We start from the raw sequence: 26,512 nt of genomic DNA on the forward strand, positions 1-26,512 counted from the left end.
ACTAATGAATACTGTAAAGCACAAAGGTGGTATCCTCGGTTCTGATACTTGAAGCCAATGTGGAAATGCTTAAAACTTGCATTCTTTCTGATAGCCATCAGGAGGATGCAAAAAGAAGTCTGATTGTATAGAAGTCTATGAGAAAATGACTCTACTTCTCACTTGTTGTAATTAGTAAACATTGTACACATGGGTTCATGGTCTCAGTTGCTAGTTTCAAGTCTTCTTCAATACAGCATGATATTTATTTAGTAAAAGATGGTCCCATTTAGAGTAAAATAGACGATAAAGCAGGTTATGCGTTAGGGCGGGGCTACCTTGTGATTGACAGGACACTACCACAGTGTTGTTTTCATCTTAAAACTTGAACCCTTTCACGGTGTCTTTTCAGTTCATGAAAGTTAATTGTAACCTATAAAAATGTCTCATTCAGGTTTCGGTTGTACTACGTGTCACTTCTGGTTCCAAAAATCCAAGATGGTGACGGCCAAAATGACGAATTAGAGGCTGTAAAACTGTAGTCCACAAATCAATGGATGAGGTCACGGTGGCTTTACCTCCATGTCTTATAGCCTAAGATTATAAGGCAATGCAATCCAAATCGCAATGTATATTGTGAATGAGATACAATAATTGTTCACTAATGTACTTCATTCTTTGTGGATTGCAAAACCATTGTCCTCATTATGTTTTCATGTTGTGCTGCCACTCAGTAACAGAACAGATTTTATAATAGAGCTTGTTCTGGAGTGAATTTGTCCATTTGCAGCAGATCACTGAGAGCTCCAACAGCCTGGGTGAAGACATAGATAGAACTTGTATAATTTTACCTCGAGCTCCGCAGTGTAATCACACTGATTTACCACCTACACACTGGGAAAGAAATGTGCAGTGAGAGAGATGATAGCCGGTTGCCAGCTCTGTAACCTCAGCTGATATTAGCTGTGAGGCAACACAGGTAGAGTGGGTGTTGGGCGACCAAATATGGGTCTGCATACGGTGCACATATTGTGTGCATAGGAGAGATCTGCAATCATATTACGCAACATGAGAAGTTCATTGTTTTCACTGTATGTGAGGCTGCCATCATGGTCCAGCTTGTGCCGGCTAAAAATACATATGAAGTATGTGGGCAAGGTGAGAGAGAGAGAGAGAGAGAGAGAGAGAGAGAGAGAGAGAGAGAGACAGACACACAAAGGTTCTGTAGTGTGGAGAGAGGAGAAGATTGTTTATGATGTGTTCTGACAGAAAGAAAGTAAAATCAGTTTGAACTTATTCATTTATTTGAACTCTATCTCACCTTTAACATTCCTATGTGATTACTGCAAATTCATGTTAGGAATCGTGGCTGACCGTCGATCACCACAACACTGCCTGCAAATCTACCTTGACTGTTTAAAAAATAACACAGATGGCAACATATAATTTAATTTCAGGCACTGAATTCTTTGGGAATTCTTAGCGGGGATCTGGGCAGCTTGCCCTGAGAATGAGAGAGAGAGAGAGAGAGAGACAATAAAAGCAACTCTCATGAATCCCTCAAGATCTCCCTTTTCCTGGCTGGAGATGAGGTGCCTGGGTTGGGCAGCTGGGCTAGAACTTCCAAGGGGGAGGAAAAAAAATATTTAAAATCAAATTAGCATCGAGGCAAAGGAGAAAAATGGCAGAAGGAGGGAGAGGAGGAAAGGAACAAGCAAGGAGGGAGAGAGTGCGTGGGAGGGATAGAAAATGAGATGCAGCGAGAGGATTGAAAAAGAGAGTTCAAGAAAAGAAACAGTGGAGTTAAGAGTATGCAGAGCCCGGAGAAATACAGCGGACGGATGAATACAATAAATACAGAGCAGTAGAGAAAAATCAATAACAGAAGTTTCCAGTCAGCGACCACGGGGAGGAAAAGAGTTTTCAGTGGAACTCCTCTAACATAAACAGTGAGAGTAGCACAGCTGGGAGTCATTATGTGGGGGAGACGCAAGTGTCTTCCAATCTAACCTCGGACTGCCTCTCAATGCCTGTCCGCACCACACTAATCACCCCCTGGGCCCGGTGCCATCTATTAAAGCCTCAGTCTTTGACGTTTGTGTGCATTTTGATCTGAACAAGCTTAATTGTGTCGGTGATGGAGGGTGACAACGCGACTGTGTGTGTCCTCTGCTCTTTACTGATGGATGCAGATGTCTGACTTGTGTGTCAACATGAAAAGGACAGCGACTCCTTGGTTTGAAAGATGTTAAGAGTGTCAGCCAAAGAGGCTTAGAGGGCCTGAAGTTGCCGCACAACCTCTCCAAACCGAGAGGCCAATCGAATTAAATACAGTCACCATGTTTGTTTGAACTAAGGGTGTTGAAAGTTTCATGTTTTTTGTGAAAAATGTTTTCATTGGAGAGGGAGAAAAATGAGATGTAATGTTTTTCCCCCTTTGTCAGCAAACAAGCTTGACATCAGGAAAGCGGCCGTTATCAGCACTGAGTCCCGATGGGAGGACCCGCTGCAGGAACTATTGGGGAAACACTGTAGTATCCATGTTTTGTTCCAGGCTCGTGCATGTTCACATGGAAAATTATGCCATAAATCAGCGTGGCTTTTCCATAATAGAAAACAACATGGAATATTTCACACCCACAGCAGAACATTATGGAGTTTGATGCCCCAACACAACACACACACACACACACACACACACACACACACACACACACACACACACACACACACACACACACACACACACACACACACACACACACGCACTGACCTCTGTGTGACTGTGGCACACTAAGAGGATGTGCTGTCAACGGGACAAGTGCCATCCCATGGATTCCTTTAGTTTGCTGTCACAGTCAGCCTTTGTTTCAGTCTCTGTGAGTGCATGTGGGAGAGTACAGTGTACACACAAGACCTGTTTGACTGTGTGGTTGGCTTATGCAATTTTGACAACTTTTTTGGGGGGGCATAATTTATTTATACACAGGATTAGAAGCTTTTTAGACGGGACATTTTTGCTGTTACCACCACATTTTATTAACTGTAGCTAGCTAGCTAAACTAATGTTAGCTTTGTTAGTTGGTTGAAAACGCTGTCTATCGATATTACATCATATCGTGACATGAGACTAGATATTGTCTACTGATTGTGGATATCGTAGTATCGGTATATGGCATAACTGTTGTCTTTTCCTGGTTTTAAAGGCTGCATTACAGTAAAGTCATGTCATTGTCTGAACATAACAGACTGTTCAGGCTGTTCTATTATTTGCCTTTATCCACTTAGTCATTACATCCACATTACTGATGATTCTTTATCAAAACATCTTCAGCACCGATGGTAATTTGTGTGTCTGTCTGTGTATTTCCCTCTGCATCCGACTGCTGGCAGCGGCGTTGGCAGTTGATGAAACTAGATCGCACCTTGTTGAATAATTGAGCGGTGGCCGACTGCGATGGATGGATCATGACCACTGTTAACCCTTTCACAGCCAAGGATCATTTGCTCACTGTTGTCCCACAACACAATGAAGTGTACATGGGCATGCATGCATGTGTGTGTGCCTGTTTGTGTTTGCACGTGTGCTGTTATACGTGTCTTTGAGTTGCTACAAAGAAACTTTAAATCCAGTGTGTGTGTGTGTATGCAAGCATGTAAAGCATTTTGTCAACAATGCTCTCGCTTGCATGCTTCCCAAAAGGGATTAACGTAAACTTAATATCCCCGTTCTAATAAATCAGCAGGTCAAGTTTCCTTTGAGCCCCGAGTCAAAAGTATGCAGTTTTTCCTGCTGAGTTCAGTTTGGTTTAAGAAGGGTGTGACCTATTTATTTACCTACACTACAACAATGTGCACATCACCTACTGAATGAAAGTACTAAAGCAAAAGAAAACCTTTTAACAAGCATATACAGCATACGTAAACTGATCACTCAATAGACGGCAGCTTAGACAAGCAAGACAACATTGGGTCAAACCATTTTCAATGAAAATCCAATCTGCAGTTAAACTAAAAAGTTAATTGATCCGTTTTTGTTCCATGGCCTTAATGTAATTTTTTTTAATGACTTTCCATAACTCGACCAGAGTTCTTCCATGACCTAAAAACTGTAGCCCAGTTTGTTAATGTTATTTCTCAGCTTGGAGAAAAATCAGCTGGTGCCGACTATTAAAAATAGTCTATTTTCCAGTTGGGCTTGCAATGTAGAAATTACCATAATCCTACAGTGTTCAAAACAGCTGAAAACAGACTTTTGCAGTAAAATGTCATACATTATAGTGTATTCCTCTGTTTGCTTCACTTTTAACAATTGACTGGTCTGAGCATGTTTCTCTATGGAAAGCATCCAAACAATCCAAGAGTTGTACCCACAAAACAAAAAAGTAAAGGCGACACAAAGTAGCGAACAGCTGATAAAATCTACATTCATTGTGGGATGAGAAGCCTGATTTTGTTTATGTCAGTTAGCCCTGCCTTCCTTAGTTACTGTTGACAGGCGTAGCAACAGTAACTCAGGGGGGGGCGGACCTTACTGAACTCAATTACTCAAGTACTCAATTTGCTGATATATGAGCAATGGTGTGTTCCCAACTTTTATATCTGTCTGACACCAAAACGTGCTTGTTTTAGTCTGTTACATGCCTGCTGATGTAAATATTGAGATCTCCACGTTTTTAAGTTTTGACGACATCAAACACATCAGTATTTATTTAGATTTTAAAGCTGCAGTTGATCACAAAAAATAGATTACATCTCTGCATTTAAATTGACATGATGGTTGAAATGCCCACAAAGGGATATTTGCCAGGAAGCAACAGAGAGTTTATCTATGATACCTAGAAAATCTAATTAAAAATGGAGCGCTGAATGGAAACATTGCTGATGTAGAATGATGCCAGTGGAGTACAAACAACACCAGCACGCAGGACTTATGCTGAAGTCACGGTTGACGACCCGTTTTCATGGAGACAGCAGTGGAACCAGTAGAGCCAGTTCTCTCTGAGGTGTATCTACAGAGAAGTTTTTAATTTAGGTGAGAGAAGACATACATATTTTAGATATAGATTAAATGGAGATTTAAATAGTTTGAAGAGGTTTATGTGTACATTGCTCAGTGTCTGTGTGACAGCACGATGCAAATTTCCTGGCTTTTCAAAAGTGTAAGCAAATGTGAGGATCATTTAAAAGGGCTTTATCAAATTAAGAAAATTGTCTCAGATATTTTGGCCATGACAGCGCTACCCTCAAATCGTTATTGTGTGTATGAGTGTGTGCGTCTGCAGCTGCTTTAAGTGTTGCTCAATCAGAGAGGAAGAGAGCAGATCTGGCCAGTTCTCAGTGGGCGAGAAAGAGAGAAGAGTGGGAAAGCAACAAGAGAGAAAGGAAATGACAGGCAGCTGGACAAAACCAGAGAGGGATTTGGAGCTTGTAAAAATGAAATGAAGGACAGGAGGATAGGGGGGAAAAAAGCGACAACAGTGAGGAACGAAAGAGAGAAGATAAAGAGAAAAAAACGGCAATCAGAGAGGGAGATGATGGATGTGGAGGACGGGGAGAAAAGGCAGCAGCAGATAGAACATGAGGACTGGCCAGAGATCTCGATAACCAACAGTTTGCCCCACTGGTGTTGTGGAGTTTTGCGTAACAGCTCCGTGATACGAAGGCTATAGCTGTGTGTCCATCGTGCTCTACCAGGACTGACCTGCTGAGATCTGTTTACAAAGTCTCCTGCCCTGCTGCAGTGTGTGTGTGTGTGTGTGTGTGTGTGTGTGTGTGTGTGTGTGTAATGTGTGGTACCTGCTGTTTAAGTGTTTCCTGAGATAATAACTCTGGAGAGTGTGAAAGAGAGACAGACGAGCATTGAGGTGAAATGTGGGAAAAAAAAGTGAATGCTTCTCCTGGAAAAAAAAGAAAAAGATAAAGTAGCCAGGGAGCAACATAACATATTGGAAAAGTGTTATACTGCTTTAGTCATGGATCAAGTTGTCATACTGTACTATAGTCTGTTGACAATTGTGACTTGTATTGGGCTTAAAGTAGAATTCTGGGGTGATGGATTCTAAGTTTGTGATGCAAAGTTCAACACCTGCTATTTAACACAAGTTTAACATTTTGGAAAAAAAAGATTACCCATTCTAATAATGGCTAGCTCACTATATTAGCATGTTATGTCTTGTTTAACAAACACTACTGTGAATACGGTGTCTTAATGATCAATTGAAATACAGTTAAATGAACCCGTCAACCAGCACCATCTCTTCCTTGCATTCACTACGCAAACTGTGAACACAGCTAACAACAGCGCAAAAAAATAATTGACTACCCTTCAATTGCATTTTAATGCTGAAACTCACAAACGACCTGCTTGTTATATTCTTCCAACTTTTGTCACACGGCACTAAATATCTGATGTAATTTACGTCTGCAGCTCAACTGTCGGGCTGACTGAAAAGCTGCACTGCTGAAGCTGCAAGAGTCCCGTGAGTGCAAACATATTGTAAAAGGGTATCTGGAGGCTGAACTCTCACCGAGTGCTTATGAGATCCTCACCTCTGAAGAACCCTTTGATAAAAAAAGAAATGTGTCAGCATTTATGTTTTTAAGAAACATACAGTAATTGTGCGTACATAGAAGACGCTGGTTCGATTCAATCAAAAAGTAGAGAACACATATTTGGGGGAATTTTTGTTCCTCATTGTATTGTTATTTCAGATTTTACTTTCTGTAAAAAAACAAGAGAACCATATTTAAGAGTAAACGCGACCATAAAGAAGCTCGTTTTCATCACAAGACTTTTGTGACTCTCTGTGAGAGCATGCAGCTTTACTTTTCACGAGAACCTGCTGTAAGAAGTTGATTGGATTTTCATGGACCTGTTTCATGCTACAAAAGCATTGCAGAAGTGAGAGAGAGAGAGGGGGGGGGGGGGGAGGGGAGGAAAGAAGTCAAACCTTTTAAAAACCTTCTCATACATTCTCTCCATCTGTTTCTCACTATATCTTTCAACTCTCCATTCTTTCTTAATCTCATATTGACGTTCACCCTCCATGTCATGGAATTCCTCACGTACTTTCAGTACGCGACAAATTCTTCAAACCCTTTCACTTTTACTTTCTGTCCCCCTATTGTCTTTAAGTGCCGCATGTTACAATATATTCATATGCAGTCAAGTGGCTGCAGAATACAACATTTCTGTCTATTTGCATTTAAATGTCAGTCTAAAATGTGTGGGCTGCTGGCGAAGCTGATATATTCAGCAGTTATGTGCTGTTGTGTGTGTGTGTTTCTGTTCTGTGCGTGTGTGTGTGTGTAGATGAGGGAGTGAGATTTTTAAGGTGAATGTGTCTATTTCATCCTCTGCTCCTATTCTCTGTTTATTTCAGTCTATCATTAGATAACTTTTTCCATCTACCTCTGTTTTCACGCCTGACAGGACAGCAGTTAATTTTGGCGATGCAGCGTATGTGTGTGTGTGTGTGTGTGTGTGTTTGTCCACACCCCTGTTATCAGTGTGTGGCAGATATCCCTCGTCACTTGGTTGGCAACTCTGGGAAACTGTAACACTTTTTTTTTTTTACACTTTATGTCACAAAAAATGTGTTGATTAATTGTGAAAATAGTAAGCAGATTAATTGATAATTAAAATAATCATTGGTTGTAGCTCTATATGTGTGTGTTTATAAACCTATGGATACCATAGCAGTGAAGAGGCACTGTACACTTGACATTATAGAGACACAAACATGCTCTGTGGGAGAGGCCTCATAGATGACATCAGGACAAAGATGTACGTAGCTGTGTGTGTGTCTGCAAGAGACAGCCGATATAAATCGCTCTCGCCTACTTTCCAAAGCATAATGACTCGATTAGAGGGAATTCCCGTCCGCTGCCTCTCTCATACTTTAACGCACGCTAACTTCACCTCACACACGTAAACTAAACCTCTCAATTGTTTGTCAAGTATCGATAGAATTACCAGTTGATCCACACGGACACAAAGCCTCTCTCCCCTCACATCTGCTTGACTCCCACAAAGAGTGTAAGAGTGTAAACATTGCGTGGATCGATGTGTGGGAATGTGTGCTGGCTCACAGCTGTGAACATGTGAAGAGACTGAACACGAACGAGTGGTGAGGAGTGACAATAACAGCCCAGTACCGATATGGTTAAACCTGTAAGACGGCACAGTTGTGACACCTATATGGCAACACATAAGGTGCATACAAGAACGTCTCTATCAGCAATAATGAGGTATAGCAGTAAAGAATTCTCTGTATCTACAGTGTTTGTTTCTTTTTTCTCTCTCTCTCTCGTATTTGTTGGCAGTGTTGTTGTGTGGGCAGCACAGCGATCGATCCTCGGCCCTGCTATAGTCGACCTACTCCCCACTGATATTCCCACATTCAACGACTGATCGTTAAAAGATAAGATTAAAGGAAATGTAGATAGAGAAGCAGCGTGAGTGGACGTTTCCAAAACTGACATTATTTGTTCCGATAGAAAGTTCTAGAAACAGACCAAATACATGTGTTAATGATTTCAAAAAGAGATTTTAGAGATCAGTCCCAGATGATTCAAAGATGGCAGGAGAAGACGGGCCTGTTTTCACATATTCTGACCCAGTAAGGTCTACACAGATGTAGTGCAGTCTATAAATAATGCTGAAGATTTGGGTCAAGGGTCTCAAGTGCTGCAGTTACAATTTGTGGATAGGAGGAGTTCAGCGAAGATGTAACAGCTTGATCTATGCAGCTTGATAATAAACTTCATTTGTATGAAGAAGAAATGCATTTTATAGGAAGTCACTGATGTAGCAAGACAGATTTCAACATTTAAAGACTGTATCAGGTGACTTCTATAGCAGTAGTTTTGTTGCAGGATCTGAAGGTGAGTTTATGGTTGAGCCAGACGTTGGAGTACTCAAAAAGTAAAACCTAATCAACTGACAGCCAATGCAAAGATGCTAAAATGTTAGTTATGTGATCTCTATTTCTTGCTGCTAACAGTCTAAATGTAGTGTTTTTTATAACTTGAAGCGTGAGTGGGCTTTGCCGCCCAGGCAGATAAACAGCAATTTATATTAACCCCTTCTGGAAAAGATGAAAGCATGAATAACCATCTCCACGTGTGAAGGTGATGTTAGCAATGCGATTTTCAAGATAAGTTGATAATCAAAAGTTCAAAGATAACTCATACATTTCTAAGCCTAACAGATAGAGCCAGGTTCTATAATGTATGTGTTTCATGATTCAAACATGTTTACGTCAGATTCTTTCCATTGTATTTGAGGAATTTAATAGACAGTTTTTTTAAGGACGTCAGACTGCAGATTGTTCCTGACTTTTATAGCTACATAAAGTTGTGTGTCATCGGCATAGCAGTGGAAATAGCCAAGTCGAAGCATGTAGATACAAATTAAAATAGAAGGGGACCTAAGACACAGCCTTATACTCCACAGTTCAGAGGGGCAGGACACTAGAGAGCAGTGTCTGCCATTCCGGCACTAAACTCAGTAGAAGATCATCATATCTCAATTTTGTCATCTCTGTCTTAAATGCAGAGCTTAATTCAAATCAAATCTGGACCAGGATCACTACTAAGGAGGAGATTATTATCCTTATCTTAATCCATAACACAGTGACAAAGACGTTTCCTGTTGAAGTCAAACATTTGTTTTTTGCTGGTAAACTGAGTCTGCAGAGAGACATTCAGGTCAATGACTTCTGGGTTAACGAGGGCAACATGTGAATATATAATCAGTACATGGGGAGATGATACATGGAGACACACAGCTGTGTTCACTCATACACCCACCCACGCGCACATTTTATACAATACACTCAGTTGTCTGTGTCTCTCCTACATTACCCACTTTACTAATTCCCCCCTTTCTGTTTCTTAAATCCCCAGACAGACACACACACACGCACATATATTTTCCCCACCCGTGACCCTTCCACATCCTTCAGACTATGTTTTTACTCCAGGAATCCCCCCCCCCCCCCCACACACACACACACAGAATCTGGACCCCTGCATCTTGATGTAACACAGTTGGTATTCAAACGAGGGGGGTGGAGGAGGTCTCAGCTCCAGATGTTAGTAAAAAGCATTACACGTTACTCTAACAATTGTACAGTCACTTGAAAATCAAATGTATGTACCTCCATATTCCATCTGATATCATAAGAAAAATCCTTAAAATTCAAGTACACAGGAAAGGTTTTCTTAGGTGAAACAAATAAAATGCCTCCTCTTTGCCAAAAAAAGAAGAATTTTGACATTGTTTCTATGCTCCCACATCAACTTCAACTGTATACTTGACGGCCGTCAAAGTACCCTACTGTACACATCCTCAAACGTTTTGTTTATTCAACAAGAAAAACCTCACATTTATCTTGTCCGTCACAGTTCACGTCTGGGTGGCAGGCAGAAATCGTGCGCAGATGATCACACAGGCTGAAGTGCTGACTATCCAGACAACTCCTGTGCTATGTGCTGTCACATTAGAGCCGACAGGCAACATCTTTTCCCTATTATCCCGGGAAACATGAGAGACTGAGTCAGGGAACAGGACAAGGAGGAGATGTCATGCAGCCTGACCTGAGCCTTCATCTCATTTTGTGTTGTTACAAAGCAATGGCCAGACATGAATGTGTTTTGATACCAGGGCCACAAAGATATTCAAAGAATAGTGTGCCCAAAAAGAAATGAGAACAGTTTGTCTTGTCATGACAATCGACATCTTTACAACATCTGCAAAGAGATAAAAAAACATGTTTCCTGCAGTTGTGGGTCTATTTACGGCTGAACATCATGAGCGCAATGATTGGCGTTTCTTGTCTTGTCCCCGAAGACATCTCTTCTGTTGCTCTCTCTCTCTCTCACAGAACCACAAGTTCTACTATTTGTGTTTATTCAATTCTGACCCCATGACCTCAAGCCCTGACCCTTAAAAATGGTGCTCCATGTCCGGGGCTTTTCCCACACAGATCTCTTTCACTCCAATTCTACAAATGTGCACAGGTTTAAGTATCTACAAGTTCTCTGTAGGACAGTTGGGCCTCTCGTGTGTACTCCGTCTCCATGTTTGACTTGTTTAGTCTCTGCTGGTGTTTAGATGGAGTTTGTTAAGGCTTCACCACCTGTGACACACATGTGTCCTCCCACAGCTGATGAGCAAATATGCACAAAATACTTGTAAAGCTCGTGTGAGCACAAACACACGCACACACTGAGTAAAAACATAATATGATGTGAATCTTCACACAAAGCCGTACAACATTCTTGATGGTGCAAAGACACATGTGCACTCACAAAGACCACCTCCGCAAACACACACCCCTCCTCTCACTCTAACTGTTTTAACAGATGTGAGTGTGTGTGTGTGAGTGTGAGTGTGTGTGTGTCTGTGTGTGCTCTATGGGGAGCTGATGATCACTAGCAGGCCTCTGCAAATCCTGCACATGATGTAGTGAAGTTTATTACAACTTAAAGTGCTGTTCACATGTTAGCCGGTGTGCTTGCAGCTGGACCAGTCATCTGGACTACTGTAACTGTTTCATACTGCTTTGTGTCTGACTGAGCCAAGCCATTATATTATGTTTCAAAGCTCTTGGAAATAACCATATTAAAAGGTCAAACTCATAATTGACATATCAAAGATACTGCCCCAAGATGTGTATGCATGTTTTCTCTTTGCCTCAGTTTCTCTTTCTCGCACACTTTATATCCATCCTTTATTTTGCTATCTTTCTAGCACACTCATTTTCCTTTCCTAACAAGCCCTATGTTATACTGGCAAACCAGGAGTGCAGCAGAACTGGAAAGAACAACAGCAAAAGACCACAGTATGTTTGTGCGTGTGGCAGAGGCCTCTCAACCAACAGAGAGGGAAAATTCAGGCCAGGGACACAATTGCAGCTACTTCCGTAACCAAGCCAGGGACATGTCTGTTTCCATGTGGCTGTAGAAATAAATACCTGATATTGTATATCTCTGCCTATCCGTCTGTCTGCACGGCATAATATTAAGGGGGAAAAAAATGCTCATAACTAGTTAGGAAATACATTTTCTTTGCGTGTGTGTGTGCTTGCGAGTTAAAAAAAAGGTGCTGGTGAGAAAGTGACACCTGACACTTTACCTTGAGCTTTAATGACACACCCACACGACACGCCTGAGCACATGTGCGTGTGTGTGTGTGTGCAAAGGGGAGGCTGACCAGAGCACTGACACCTCAGGTGTGTGTTAAGTAAGATAATACGTCTCAAACCTGTCGTAATGTTCTTGTCCTTGAAACGTCTCTTCCTTTCTCTCTGAAACAGGCACAGGCAGACTCTGCCAGCGATTGTGTTAAATGTGTTCGATTGTCTGCTGGACAGCAAATGATCGAGCAAAAATGTGGACAGAAAATAGCTTGAGAGACGACAGCTAAGAAAGTGACTGAACAGAGCTTTCAGTTTAATACAATTTCCTCTGATCTTGTCACAGAGAGATGGACTGAGATAATATGTCTTTAAATTGTTTTTAAAAGTGCACTGATTTACATGCTGCTCTTCCAGCAATTCACTTGTATTAACTCCACATATTGCACAAAATGAACAAGAGGGACGTTGATTAATGGATAATACATTTGGTTGGACAAGGACGGCAGCCAGAATGTAACTTTAGACTCAGGAGTTTGATGAGCAGACTTAAGAAATGTTTGATGTTCTCAGTGACAGCAGCATTTCTCTCCAACATCGGTCCTTCTTCAGGCCCAAATACCACAACAAAACAGCTCTGGGCTATTACAAGCCGTACACTGAACAGGCTTATATAACGTTGTGTAATTCACAGTAGGTCATGGTCAACAGTAATGGCCTATTAAGACCTGGACATTGGATTTCTAACAGCCCAACATGGCTCAACTGTATTTGTGCCGGAGAGCTTTGGTGAAGAAATCAGCAAAATAGAGAAATTTGCTGACTGGTCATGATTTATAGTTTGGGAAATTGAGTTAGAAATGCCGAAAAAAAAGAGACCTGGTGGATGAGTGGCAATAAAACAGAGGAAAAATACAGACAGTGTCATGTAACCCAGGGAACACACACACACACACACACACACACACACACACACACACACACACACACACACACACACACACACACACACACACACACACACACACACACACACACACATACACACACACACACACACACACAAAACCACTAGTGGGAACATTTAATAGAGAAATGTGCAAGTGATTACAGTTGCAGAAAAGGCTACAAGTCTACCCATGTTTCTGCTGTGACCTTGTATATGTGCCTGTAAATGTGTAGTCTATGTTGTGTGTCCTTTAGGACCTTGGACTGAAATTTGTAGCTGCAAAAACAAATCCTCTGGCTTTGACAGAGGAGGGGAAACATTCACAAAGTTTTGGTGACACAATTTGAGTCCACTGCCTTACTATATGTCTGTGAACAGATTTTGTCACAGCGATAGCGCCACGACCGATGCAGTCACAAACTTTACAGGTGTGTAGTTGAGATTAAATTGGAAGATGGGTGTGGTCTGAGCTAGGGCGACGTAAGTAGGGGGGTGGGGGCAGGGGTAGGAAGTGGGGCACTTTACGCCCCTGACCTGTTTTGTCGTTAAGGCTGGTGTGATCACATCGCAAGATGATCTGTAGTTTTAGCCTTTACTTGTTAACATTTTGGTTAATTGCCACCATTAAAATAATGCAGAATTAGCTATTAGCAGTTCCTGTTTGCAATGTACACATGGCTGTACAGTCAGATATCACTGCATTACTTTGACACTGAAAAAAACGTCATGAGACGCACTCCGTAGAGTGTGCAATCTCCCCCTTCTAGAGTGTATCAGACCTGTTTTTAACACAACAGATACACTCTCATTTTAATCTATGCAGATGTTTGCGCCGGCTCTGCAGGCACGAGTCTCAGCTCTGTCTCACAGGTGTAACTGTGACTTGAAGCATTTGTTCAGGCTTAGGTAAGTGTGAGGTTGATGTGTCTCTGGCTGCAGAGGATTGGCAGGGCGTCAGATATACACTAAGCTGTGTTACCACTTGTGGCCCCTACTGGCCGGTGGACAGTTAAGAGTAGCGAGTGAGAAGTCAGCACGCACACACGAGTGATCGCATGATTTTCTTGGCGGAGATCATAAAACAATATGAACCGTGTTGCACAGCCCAGTTAATCTGGTTCTCTGTCTGATCGGTCGTTGAATGTTTACAGACTATTTTACAATCTTCAGCAGAAGACAAGGTGCTGCTCACAAAGGCACAAAGACACCCATCATCCCTGACATGCTCACATACGGTAGGCCCAGTGCCAAGTACTATCAAACCTCTTCAACAACTCTCCGAGTGACTCCGCTACCCTGCAAACCTTTGCTTTCCCCACTCCACTGCCCCACTGAGGGGGGCCCACTTCCTGAAACTCCTTCCAACAAATCTTCAAGGTTGTTATTGGCTGCTTCCACTCTTGAGTTCCCTCAGTCCAAAGGCTGTCTGCTCTCCATCGCTCCCTCATTCTTTCTCTCCCGCCTTTTCCTGACCATAAAAATATGAGAAGAAATGTGCTGCTCTCAGCAAGTCTCGCTGAAACTTCTCACAGCGATCTGAGTTAACTTCTACAGCTGTAAAAATCAGACATATATTCTTTTTAGCTCCGATTATTCACTTGGTGATGAATGGTTTTAATTGCTGATCAGCCTGTTTTCCCCTCTGCTTTTGTGGTGGTAATTAGATTGCACTGATTGCCAAAGCTCCTTGCCAGCCACATGGATGAATGACTACTACACACAAGACGTAATTTGCTGTATCAGCGTGCAGCGTCAATACTGAGTCTGCAAATCCGTGGTGGAACAGCCTCCTTTGAGATGGGACAGGAAACAGAGACATCCAGCTCTTTGCAGACTCTCAAGGTACCAATCGGGTGACAGAGGCAGGTTCCAGTGCTCCAGCTTTAACAAAAGGTGGTTTATGGTCAGTCAAAGTGTAAATGATGTTGTTTCAAATCAATGTTCCAACAGCAGCTCAAAGTCTGTCCTCCAATTTTTCTGCTTTTCATTCGCACTGCTGATGCCTTTTGGCTCGTCCTGCTAAACTTTCTTTCCATCCTTTTATTATAATCACTGAACAGAGAGTGAGAGAAACAGGAGACCTATAAGCATTTCCTGAACCTTAACTGGGCCAATCCGACCCCACCAAGCACTGGGCTTTCTCTCCACAGGTCACAAAGCCAGAGCTGAACAAAGACACACACACACACATTTAAGATTTAACTGATTGGCCCCGTCACTGCTCTTGTAGAAATAGTGCCTGAGTGCCGCTCACATATGGGCAGGGCCAACCTAAGTGAAAACACATGTTTGTGTAAATGCAGAAAGCAGAAGTTGAGCTGCCTCGTCTCTCTGATACGGGCCACATGAAACCGAAGTCCATCAGATCTTTGCGTTCCAGGAGAGGCAGAGCGGACGGAAACACATCCTGTTTTCCATGTCGACATGGAATAACACAGCAGTGAATTATAAAAACCCAAAACTAAAATGTATCAAATGACTATTGAGCATTATGCAAACCAACTGTGACAACGAGTATGTGTAAATAAACACAGGAAGATGAGATGTGAGTGGCCTGTAAAACAACATTCCCTCTGGAATATCATTTCACAATAAATGCAACATCTATCACACAAAGGCATTCAGAAAATCCCCCAGCCAGCCGTCTTCATTCATACATATCTTTTACGATTTCTGTGGATTTCCTGTTCTGCAGAGTCACTGCGTTGTCCGTTGGCAGATTCCTAACATCTGAGGGATCCTGACCTCTGACCTCTCGTGCCCTCTTTGACCTCAAACACAACATCTGGAGTGCTTTCAGCGAGCCATGTTCTTCCCTCAGGACACACGCACACATTAATGAACAGACATAGATGACGCCGCATGCATGGAAGGCTGCAGAACAGGATGGAAACTTGCATGACATCCTCTAATCCAATCTGAAACTGGCAAAGCATCGAGAGAACAGGTCTGAGGTGAAAGCATGTCTGAGCTGAGGAGAATCTGCTCAAAGGAATGACTCAGTGTCTGCAATCTGTTTGCTAATGCGTTCAGTATTTTTAATTCTTGTGTTTGGAAGTTGACAAATCTCTAAGAGTGCTTTTTTTAAGGGTCTGAGGAAACTTAGTCTAAAGCGAGTTATCTGTTGCTGTACTACTGTTTGTTTATTTCTATACAAACACCAAAGTGTAAAAACTACATGTTGTGAGAGGGTTATGTACTGGACTCCAGGATGTGACCAAGACATATTCTGTTTTCATATTAGTTAAACAAACAAGATAAAACGTACTAATTTGCGTTAATAGGCTGATTTATGTTACCTTTGGACAGAGCCAAGCTAGCTGTTTCCAGTTGTTATGCTAAGCTCAGCTAACCAGCTGCTGACCATGGCTTCATATTTAGAGTGGTGTTCATCTTCTCATCTAACGCACTGCAAGAAAGCCAATAAGCATATTTTCCAAACTGTAAAAATAAAAATCACTATTTCCAGCAATATGTGAATATTTGCTGATTTGCTTTGTCTTCTTTGATGTCACAGAATCTACTGAGGTTTTGGTCTGCTGATTGGACAAAACAAGCACTTTCAATATCAACTTGGGCTTCGGATAGTTTTAATGCACTAAATAAGCTGTTAACTTCAAACGCCTATCTGACAGATGTATACGTTTGAGATCAGCTTCCATGAGCCTGAAAACGGGCCTCCGTTTCTTTATACCGTCCAGGAGGCTGGCAGCTTGACAGAATAATGAGATTCATTTGAGTACATCAGGAGAACCTCACATCTTCAATGATTTATAATTATAGATCCACCTACAGATCACACACCTCTTTGTCCAAATTTTGAACCAACAGAAGCATTACAGAGAACCAAAGTAGAGACTGTTCACTCATGTCTCTGCTGTGGTGGAGGAGGACCAGCTTACCTTCTTCGCAGCCTTCGACGGTGACCTCCTGGTGGGCTTCTGCACCTGGCTGCTCAGTGTGACCGGCTGCTTGGACACCGAGCCGTTCTCCCGCTTCTTGCTGGGGGAGGACGGGACCGACGACGGGGGTGGTGAGGGGGAGGCTGGGAGGGAGGAGGAGGAGGAAGGATGCTCGGCCACGAGGATGGCCATCTCCTCTGTGGCTGTGAGGCGGAGGCTGCGCAGACTTTCGTGTGTCTCATTATCCACCACCAGCAACCTGGTCTCGTTGGCCACGGCTTTGATCCGCTGTACCACCTGAGGGACGGCAGAGGACGGCAACACACTGGTCATTTTGTTTGAAGAAGCAATAAAAGAACATAAGAGTCAATGCTGCGGAGAACCAATAGACTGCAGCTATAGAAGAATAGTCCAATCTCATCAAAGAGAACATCATTTCGTGATCCAGTCTCTCTAAAAGCAGTCAGCGCTCGAACATCTTTCCAAAGTATTTAACACATTCACACTTTTCTTAGACGTGTGGGTGTAAAGCCTGGTAATAGAAATACAAGCATAGCCCAAAATATCAGACTGTAAGATGGAGATTCATTTTCCAAGCAAAAAGCCCAGCGTTTGATGGTTTCAGTCTCTTAAAAGTGGAGATTTGTTGCTTGTTCTTGTCTTACCAAGAAAACTGCATCTCTTTGACTGTCCGACAAAAAAGGATGGGGTCTGTAAATCACGTATGAGTCCAAAACATGCTCTGAATCAATCCTTCATATGATTCCTTTACATATAAGTCATTTTGTAGAAACATCCCTCAACATGCTGGGCTCTCTAACAATGAAGGTGTCAGCAAACATCATTATCTGACAACACAAGCAGCTGATTCTTGTGTCAACCTTTGTGTTAAATTAAACAACTCTGTGCAGCTGAATTGTTCTTCAAAAACAATGATCAACTGTTATTTTTTTGTTAGATTAGAGAGAAACCTTACATACTCAGAGGTTGTTGGTGTTGATGTTCCTCTGCTTCTGTGAGCATGGTAACATTATTATCTGCTGTCTATCTGACCACCAGCCAAAACACAAACAGTTGAACAGTTATCTCAGCCTCTTTTGGTCATACCTGCTATATCCAAACAAAGGGACTGTAAAGGTTAGTCTCTTGAAATTGTTGATGTCAAACCAAAAAGTTGCAATGCCCCCCCCCCCCCCCTCCATCATACCAGGAGGAGGGATGTGTGATTGGCTGAAAACGTGCCAGGATGCCAGTGTGACCTGTTGATATGGAGCTAGCCCACCACTGCACAGCCAACTAACGCTCGTGCTGTATGTAGCATGACGTAAAACCCCAAATATAAATGCACGTCAACTTGCCTGGTGGTGTGTCTCTTTCTCCACGTTGACCCCATTCACTGCAACCACACGGTCCCCGGCGCGCAGCCCCACCGCTTCTGCAGGGGAGCCGGTCTCCACCTTACGGATGAATTGTCCGCTCTTCCCTTTCTCGCCATGCAAGTGAAATCCATACCCGTTCTGCGCTTTTGTCATGACACAAAGCCGTGGTTTCCGCTCGGTGGCCATCTCTCACTGGTGTGTTTAAGCCTCCTGCAGAGTTCAGTTGAAGTGTAATGATTAAAATGCAAAGATTGAGCGTTTAGGAGAGCGGGCGCGCGGCTAAACTTCCACGGAGCGAAAACATATGTGTCCGATGCGCACGCTTTCCCCCATATTAAAGAAAGACTAAAGCACAATGCAAACAACTCCAAGTGCACTTAAAAAGAAGAGATTCCACTCTTAAAAATACATGCAAAAAGCAGCAAACTTTAAGAAAACGATGCGACCAGTCCTCCAGATCGTGCGTCCAGCTGAAGCGCACTGCCGGTGACTCCAAAACTGATCCTTCGCAGCGCGCACAGACTTCAGAACCTCCAGCGGAGCATCACTGATCTACTTCAGTCGAAAAGATCACCGCGCGCTCACCTCTTCCTCCACATTTATCCATAACAATCGGTCGGAGAATATGCATGCAGTTATAGTGTAGATTGCGCAGGGTTAGCGCCTTGTGCGCTATAGCACCACCTCTCTCTGGCCCGGCTACCTATTTGTTTCAAAGAGGAAAGTGAAATATTCAGGGCAGAGACAGAGGCTTCAAAGTTATACAATACTGCCCCTGGGTGGCAAGTCCTCAGTCCTGGTCCGGAGACCAGGCATTATTTTGAGTTCTTCTCACCAAATTGACGCCAGGAAACGGTAAAATCATTAGGCCTATATGGTGTGACATGTCATAATTAAAACATGCTTTACATAGTGCTGTTGTTTGATAATAAAACACATGATTGCCTAGAGTTAAACTATTTATAAATCAGATATAATTGTGATATTACTGCGATATGTAAAAACAAAAAAACAAGCAATTCAACTATTTATATTAATACAAATATACAAATGTAGCCTCTGATGTAGTGTCGCAGTATCTCATGGTGACCACTAGAGGGCAGTGAACACTCGGAATGCAAAGTTTAAAGCAACCATCCACTCCACCTAGCGTCAAGGCAGAATACCATACTACAACTTCTTGTTAAAGCTTTCAAAATAACAACTAAGAGAGAGAGAGAGAGAGAGGGGGAGAGAGAGGGAGAACATCATTTGGTAAAAGTGTGGAAAAAGCACAAATGCGCTCTCTGCTACATAGTTTTTGTCCCGATTTAATTGACACGCTGTTGCGCTCCATGCCGCCTCTACTCCCACTTCAGTATGTTCAGTTTTACAGAGAGTCACCTAAATATCACGGGTGTAGGTGAGAAAGAAACCTGTGTGAGGAAAATGACAGTTTGGTGACACAGTTGAAAGTCTCTAGGTCTCTGTGACCGTATATTCCTGTTAATTATATCAGGCTTGCCAGCGCTGCATGCTGTTTTCTGGAGATGATAACTTAAAAAACCTTGACACTTTCCAAATGATGTCGAATTCCTTCAAAATCAGAAAAGGAAACCGGGAGAGAGGTCAAGCGATAATGAATGGCAAAGAAAGCATAGACATTAAGATTGTATCTGGGTTTGGTTTACTGAAGCAGTTATCTGTTATACATTATTAAAATGGATCGAGGCAACACACTCCTTCTCCTCTTCCCTCTGATTCCCTTAATGCTCCTCGCTCCTCTACGTGCCGACATTCGCAGCTAAAAGCCTCCACAAACTAGGAGAATATATTGGCTTGTTGTTGTTTTGCTGCAATGCAATACAGATGACAAATAAAGCCAAGATGCTGCTGAAACGGGTTGAACGTCTAAGCTCTAAGCTTGGCACCATGCAGGATATCTTAAAAGTAGTGATTAGTAGTGTTTCAGTGTCAGTGGTCTTCGTTCAGGTGTACCCTCTATACCTTTACAGTCATTTCACACTGGAGAATCACCTGAGAATTTCAAAATTTGTGTTTGAAAATGTTCTTATTTTTCCCCCCATTGTTTACATTTCTAACAACTTCTTTTGTAAAAAATGTTTTAACAAACACATTGTATAAATCAGGTGTTAATCAACTACTTAAAGGTTATAGGTTCTCTTAGAGGAAAGGAAAAATAAATCATACTCTAGTAGTTTTGTAAATACAGAGTAGATCTTTTTGTAATCACTCATTCCAAAATGTGCCCCATGTGTGTACGATCCTTTGAATACGGAAACTTTCACAATTCACTCGGTGCTTTTCAGATGTCAACATTTTATAGTGTCTCTTTAATCCGACAAAAAAAGAATTTTTAAAATTCCTTTCTTCTCCGTCACTACACAGACTGGCATGTAGTTTGTTTTGTGAGGTGAAATACTCCTCCTCCTCCTCCTCCTCTCAATGACTCGTCAACAAACACATCTTGTGTGTCCATAAAACCATGTGTGGTCAGTTTACTGGTTTCTGATTGATGTCTTCCCAGAAAGCCCTTTAATGATAGATTAATGTCCTGAAAGTGATGCTGAGCTCAGAGCACCAACATGGCTTTGAATAAACTCAAGCACCTTGTAAAAGCTACTCAGAAATAATTCAGTATTTGTGAATGTGATATAACTAAAGTGAAGCAACTTCACGAGGTATTGAGAATAGTCTTCAAACTGATAACCTCATGCTGCTTTTATTTTCCAATACTACTTTTCTTTCTTTGACAGCTTTTGTTTATCACTACTTGCACTCTCTAGACATATTTTATAGTTTCACACTAGAGAAAGATAAAAAAGAGATATAATAAAGGTTGCTTTTCCTCTTAAAATAAGACCATATTTACCTTAGCTGCATGCATCAACTACCAGAACTATCTTTTCATGAGAATAAACCTCATTCGTGTTGCAATATACACATGGGCAGATTATGAGACAATACAAAGGCCCCACCGCCTATCCTACGTATGAGTAAGACAGTTATACAGCCTCCTTTTGTAGTTGTTTTGTGTCTCTTTGCTGTCTTTGTAAATGAATGAGGACGTTTGTGTGATCTTTGAACAGACAGTTTTAAGTCGGGCAGAATTTTTCCGGTGGTTTTAAAATAATTACTTCCCAGAAATAAATTGCTCGTTATCTCAAGAAAACGCCACCATAACTGAATTGGATTTGAAGACATTATTGTGCCACAGTGTAATTGACCCTTAGCTTAGTCCTGCCCTTGAATGAAGAGCGACCAATCATAGCGTAGCATCAGGCATTTCAGAGTGACAAATCAATGCCATTAAAACACCTCTGAAGTTTGTTTGTTAATTATACTAATTTCTGTCACAATTTGAGGAAAATGCAGAATAAGTGAGTGTATGTTTGTTTGTACCACAGTCGTTATTTTACTCAGTGTCAAAACATTTGATCACGTTCTTCTCAGAGAGGCAAAACAAAAATCTGTTCTAGTGTCATGTGCTCTTTTCCCCTCAAGATAATAATACTGGTTCTTTCACTTGACATTGAGGTTGATGGACTCAAAGCAGAATGACCGCAAACACCAAGGTGACCAGAGGCTGCAGAAGGCACAGAGTGTGTTTCTACCCCCACACCCAGCCACGAAAACAGGTTGTCAGTAAACAGACAAAGAATAGCGGCTAAGACAGCAGAGTAAATGTGATAGAAGTACAGTATATAGAGGAGGCAGCAAAAAAGAGAGGAAATAGTAGAAGACATACATGGTTGATGATTAATTTCCTAGACTGTATTATAAGCTTCACTGAAGGTAATGGCGGATATTGATGTAGTCAGTGCTCACTTTATGAACCTGCATGAGCTAACTGAGGGATGTGTAAATAAGCAACGGTTTGCTCACATACTCAGAATGAGGGCTGTGGATTTTGTCTACAGCCCTTTACAACCAGTACGGAGAAGGGGAAAGATAACAGAGACCAGTAACTCTTTCAACGTGCTTATTGTCTTATTAAGATAAAAAGAAATAATGTTTTAAACAATTTGCACCCCACACTGTGTTTTACACGGTTGCATTTAATAAAGAAACAGTGAAACAAACCCCCACCACCATTAATAACAAACAAGAAGTCAGCTCACTGGGAAACTTTGAACCGCCTCCCGTCATTTAGCTGACATTAGAATTTTATGTAAATGTATTTTTGTGGAATACCATCTGGTCCAATGACCTGATATGTCTTCTTCTTGTTTACTGCTTTTGCATTAAAACTACTTTAAACTTCATTTTCTAAAAATCAAAAAAATGAAACTGAAGTGGTTTAAGCCATACTGTTCTGTTTCAACTGGAAATAGCAATAAAGTGCTTCAGTCGGAAACATAAACCTGCCGTGATATTGAAAAAAATCATTGAAAAGATTCCATATTAATAATGATGACCAATTATGTTAAAATTCCCACTGTTTCCAACACACACAAAATGTCTCCTGTAAGATATCCATGTAAAGTTCCATTTTAGCGAGTCGTTTTTAAAACACTCACCATAAACACACGTTAACGTGGTCTTACTTGTCTTAACAATATGAAGATGCCTCGGTGTTGTCCAGCAACTTCCCAAAAATGTTGCCACCGCATGTTAAAGCTCATAGTCCAGCAGCTAAACGGTGGCTTTACTTCACTGTGGCATCCACTCCGGCAGATGTTGTTTTCGACATGTGAGAGAGAGGAGATAAATACTTGGCTGAGCTACCTGAAGGCATTTCTTCACAGCTTTGTAACATTGAAGTCAAAATGTCACAGAAGGCCTTTCAAAACCCAACAGGCCAAAATAAATATATTCGTCATGACCATCAAAAACACTTCCCACGTTTACAATTAACCGACAGATAAGTGCACACTCTAGCTAAAGCACAAATACTTTAATTTCAAATCAAAGAGAGAACAATGGTTGAGTCTCAAATAATAGCCTGACGCCATACAAAAGGGCGTGGTGAGGGGGGTGGGGAATTACCTGTATTATCATGGCTCACATGATAAATTCAGCATAACATTTCCACAGCACTAATTTCATAGTTTGTCTTCTTAAAAGGACAGGTTTTTGGGTAATACACTCTTGCTCAGAGTTGGATGAGTAGATCAATACGACTCACTATAGTCTGACCGTTAAAGTCACAGTGAAACGGAAGTTAGAGCGGTTTTATATGACAGGCGGCGTTATTAAACATTATCTCTTTGGGTAACGCGTACTAAAGCAAAAAAACAACAATCCGCTGTTTTATGGGGGATTATCAGACATATTTCTTTGCTTTGCTTGGAGGTGCTGGTGGCTGGAGGCTAGTTGTTTCCTGTCTTTGTGCTAAGCTAAGCTAACCTACTGCTCACTGTAGCTTTATATCCCGTTAAATGGGCAGATATGAGAGTGGTATCTTTCTTGTCATGTAATTCTCAGGCAAACGTAAATAAGCATATTTCCAAAATTGTCAATCTATTGCTATAACAGAAACCCTGTTCTCACTCATTGTTTATTCCAGAAGGACAACTCAACACGTCCTGAACAGATGTGTCTTAGTGCTGGGAAATGTACATTATACTGATCAACTTATCACGATAACAGGTTAACTATAATAGCAAAAAGCATCAGCAGCCAATAAAAGAAAAGCACATGAGAAAACAAGGGTTTCTTGCTAAAATATGATAAAATATAAAACTGAAAAACCCTCTTTGAAAATAAAAGTTTGGTTGTTTTTTTTGTCAGCAGTTAAGGTAAATAAAGCTATTGGAGAATTTACAGCATTTTACAGTCTCATGACTGTATTTTGCATTGTACTGATATCTTACATCTTTACATAAAGCGATGCTTTGTAAAATGCAGTCAACCCAGTTACAGTACAAAGACATGAAGAACAAACACGAATGCTGAGATCTGGTCCACTCCACAAATGTCCGTCAGTGAGGGAAGATCCGCAATAAAGACAGGAAATACCAATCCATAAAATAAATAAATCATCCAAGTCCCATGTTGCAGCGCTCTAATACATGGAGGGTCAGCTTGAAAACTCATGGCTGGCCAATCAACTCATTTTTTTGAAGCTCAAGGTCTCCAATAACTTCCATCTGGACAGGCTCCTGAAACAAGAACACCGATGCAGAGATGAGGGGTACAATAAAGACTGAATGACAGACGTTGACACAAGTTATTGCTCCTGTTGTCAATGAAGGAATTAGTGGCAATGTTTTTGTTGAGAGTTATAACTTGGGGCTCCGTTCTTTCCTGTCTGTTACATAAAGTGGGCTTCATCTCTGAAAGTCACATTTTTACATTTTCAGTCATTAGGGACACAGAGCACTTGACAGTAGGGGCTGCCAATGGCACTTGTGCACATGTACACTGCAGATTTGGTTTGGGTATAGTATGGTCCCAAAGTATAAATATAACTGAGACGTATTGCTGTTAAATAAGCCTTTCAATAAGATAATTAAAATGTTACATTTATTTAAAGCACAATAATTACTTCTCCCTTTTGTGGCGTGTTTTCTGTACTTATGTGACGTTGTTTACGTAGGAATTTTACTTAGGTCACATAGTTATATTAAGCCCAACAATGATGTTTTTCTTAAACCTAAGTGGTTTTGTTGCTTAAACCTAACTGTGGTCGTTGTTTACCCGCAATGGTTTCAGGGTAACCACGTGGCGTTAAGTGACACACTATAAGCAGTTTCTCTGTAGTATATATATGACGGAAATTTCTGAAATGTCGTGTCATTTATAAGCCTTTCCGTGAGTTTGGGTTGCTTATTCAGAAATTACACGGATCACATGAATATTGTTTGCACAATACCTGAATGCTCTGCATTTTTCCATTCTGTGTGTGACTTCTGGGGGGTAGAACAGAAATGTGGTTTCCCGTGGATGCAGTCTGTCTACCTCCACTCTGGCCTGTAGTGCCAACACCATTTGGTTTGTGGATGCAGAGCACCTTCTGGAAGCTCTGCTTGAAGTTTTCGGAGAGGAAGCCATAGAGGATTGGGTTGGCGCAGGAGTTAACGTAGGTGAGGATGACCAGGAAGAAGTAGACTGCAGCAGACTCAGCAGACTCAGGGATGATATAAACTAGGTTGACAAGGTTGGTAGTGAAGAAGGGCAGCCAACACAGTACAAACACCAACACGATGATCACCACCATGCGCGTCACCTTTCGCTCCGACTTGCGTCGCTTAGTCAGGCCTGCACGCACACCTGCTGACCTCACCTGTAATGGAGATGGTCATTTGAAAAGGTTTTATGAGATTTTGAGAGCAGAAACTTAAAATCGTTTTATTTAGGCACCGATAAAAGCCAGAGGCCAATTTTATCTGTTGCGTTACCTTGATGACGATCAGCAGGTAGCAGATGCTGATGACGACCACAGGACCAAAGAAGCCCAGTATGGATGTGTAGAGGATGAAGATAATGGACTGCAATTCATGCGGCTCAGGCCATGTTATGTTGCAGGCGTTCAACTCCTCCTGTACATTTGAATAGATTGTGACCGGCAGCACAATCAGAAAGGACACAACCCACACCACGCCATTTAAAATCTTGGCCACCTGTGGCTTCCTCCATTTGGCACTGCGAATAGGATGAACCACAGCCAGGTAGCGATCGATGCTCATCAACGTGAGGCAAAAGGTGGAGGCGAACTGGCTCATGGCATCAGCAGTCATGCACAGCTTACAGAAGAAATCCCCATACGGCCAGTAGGAAAGCACACTATTGGTGCCTAGGAAGGGAATTCCCAGGATGTAGAGTTCATCTGCCAAGGCTAAATTGAGGATGTACAGGTTGGTTACAGTCTTCATCTTGGTGTAGCGGATCACCACATAGATGACCAGCGTGTTACCCAGAAGGCCCACAATGAAGACGATGGTGTAGATAACTGCGGTGAAAACATTGAAGGGCATTAGCGCGTCCGAGCTTTGGTTGGAGTTGGGCTGGGGGGGAGACGAGCTGACATTCTCGGATGTCAACGTCGAATTGTAGTAGCCATCCATGTTGAAGGAGGGAGTGCTGGTGTCTGTTTGGATTACAGTAGGAAATATTTCATGAGAAACAGACAAATGTACAATCATATGGGATACTTAGCAATCTATGCTAAAACAAAAACATACCGGTAGTTTATTATTGTGGGTGTTCTATGGC

General features: G+C 41.8%; 2 protein-coding genes across 2 annotated transcripts in view; both read right to left on the reverse strand.

Moving 5' to 3' along the window:
• LOC142944936 (Na(+)/H(+) exchange regulatory cofactor NHE-RF2) overlaps window positions 1-19,057 on the reverse strand; it is a 29,347-nt gene extending 10,290 nt beyond the window's left edge. The window contains exons 1-2 of the mRNA XM_076086164.1: window positions 18,335-19,057; window positions 16,977-17,273 (exon numbers count right to left, since the gene is read on the reverse strand). Of these exons, the coding sequence (XP_075942279.1) occupies window positions 16,977-17,273; window positions 18,335-18,541 (504 nt within the window). The 5' untranslated portion in view covers window positions 18,542-19,057. The remainder of the gene's footprint in view (window positions 1-16,976; window positions 17,274-18,334) is intronic.
• A 5,333-nt stretch (window positions 19,058-24,390) lies between these two features.
• On the reverse strand, window positions 24,391-26,379 carry LOC142937803 (somatostatin receptor type 5-like). Its single transcript, XM_076080894.1, has 3 exons — window positions 25,699-26,379; window positions 25,173-25,583; window positions 24,391-24,459 (listed from the first exon to the last, which is right to left on the reverse strand). The coding sequence occupies exons 1-3, from the start codon at window positions 26,362-26,364 to the stop codon at window positions 24,391-24,393; spliced, it is 1,146 nt and encodes a 381-aa protein (XP_075937009.1). The 5' UTR covers window positions 26,365-26,379.
• Between the last annotated feature and the right edge of the window lie 133 nt (window positions 26,380-26,512).

Source organism: Anarhichas minor, unplaced genomic scaffold (genome assembly GCF_050575085.1).
Source record: "Anarhichas minor isolate MPS153535 unplaced genomic scaffold, ASM5057508v1 ptg000007l, whole genome shotgun sequence".
Lineage (NCBI taxonomy): Eukaryota > Metazoa > Chordata > Actinopteri > Perciformes > Anarhichadidae > Anarhichas > Anarhichas minor.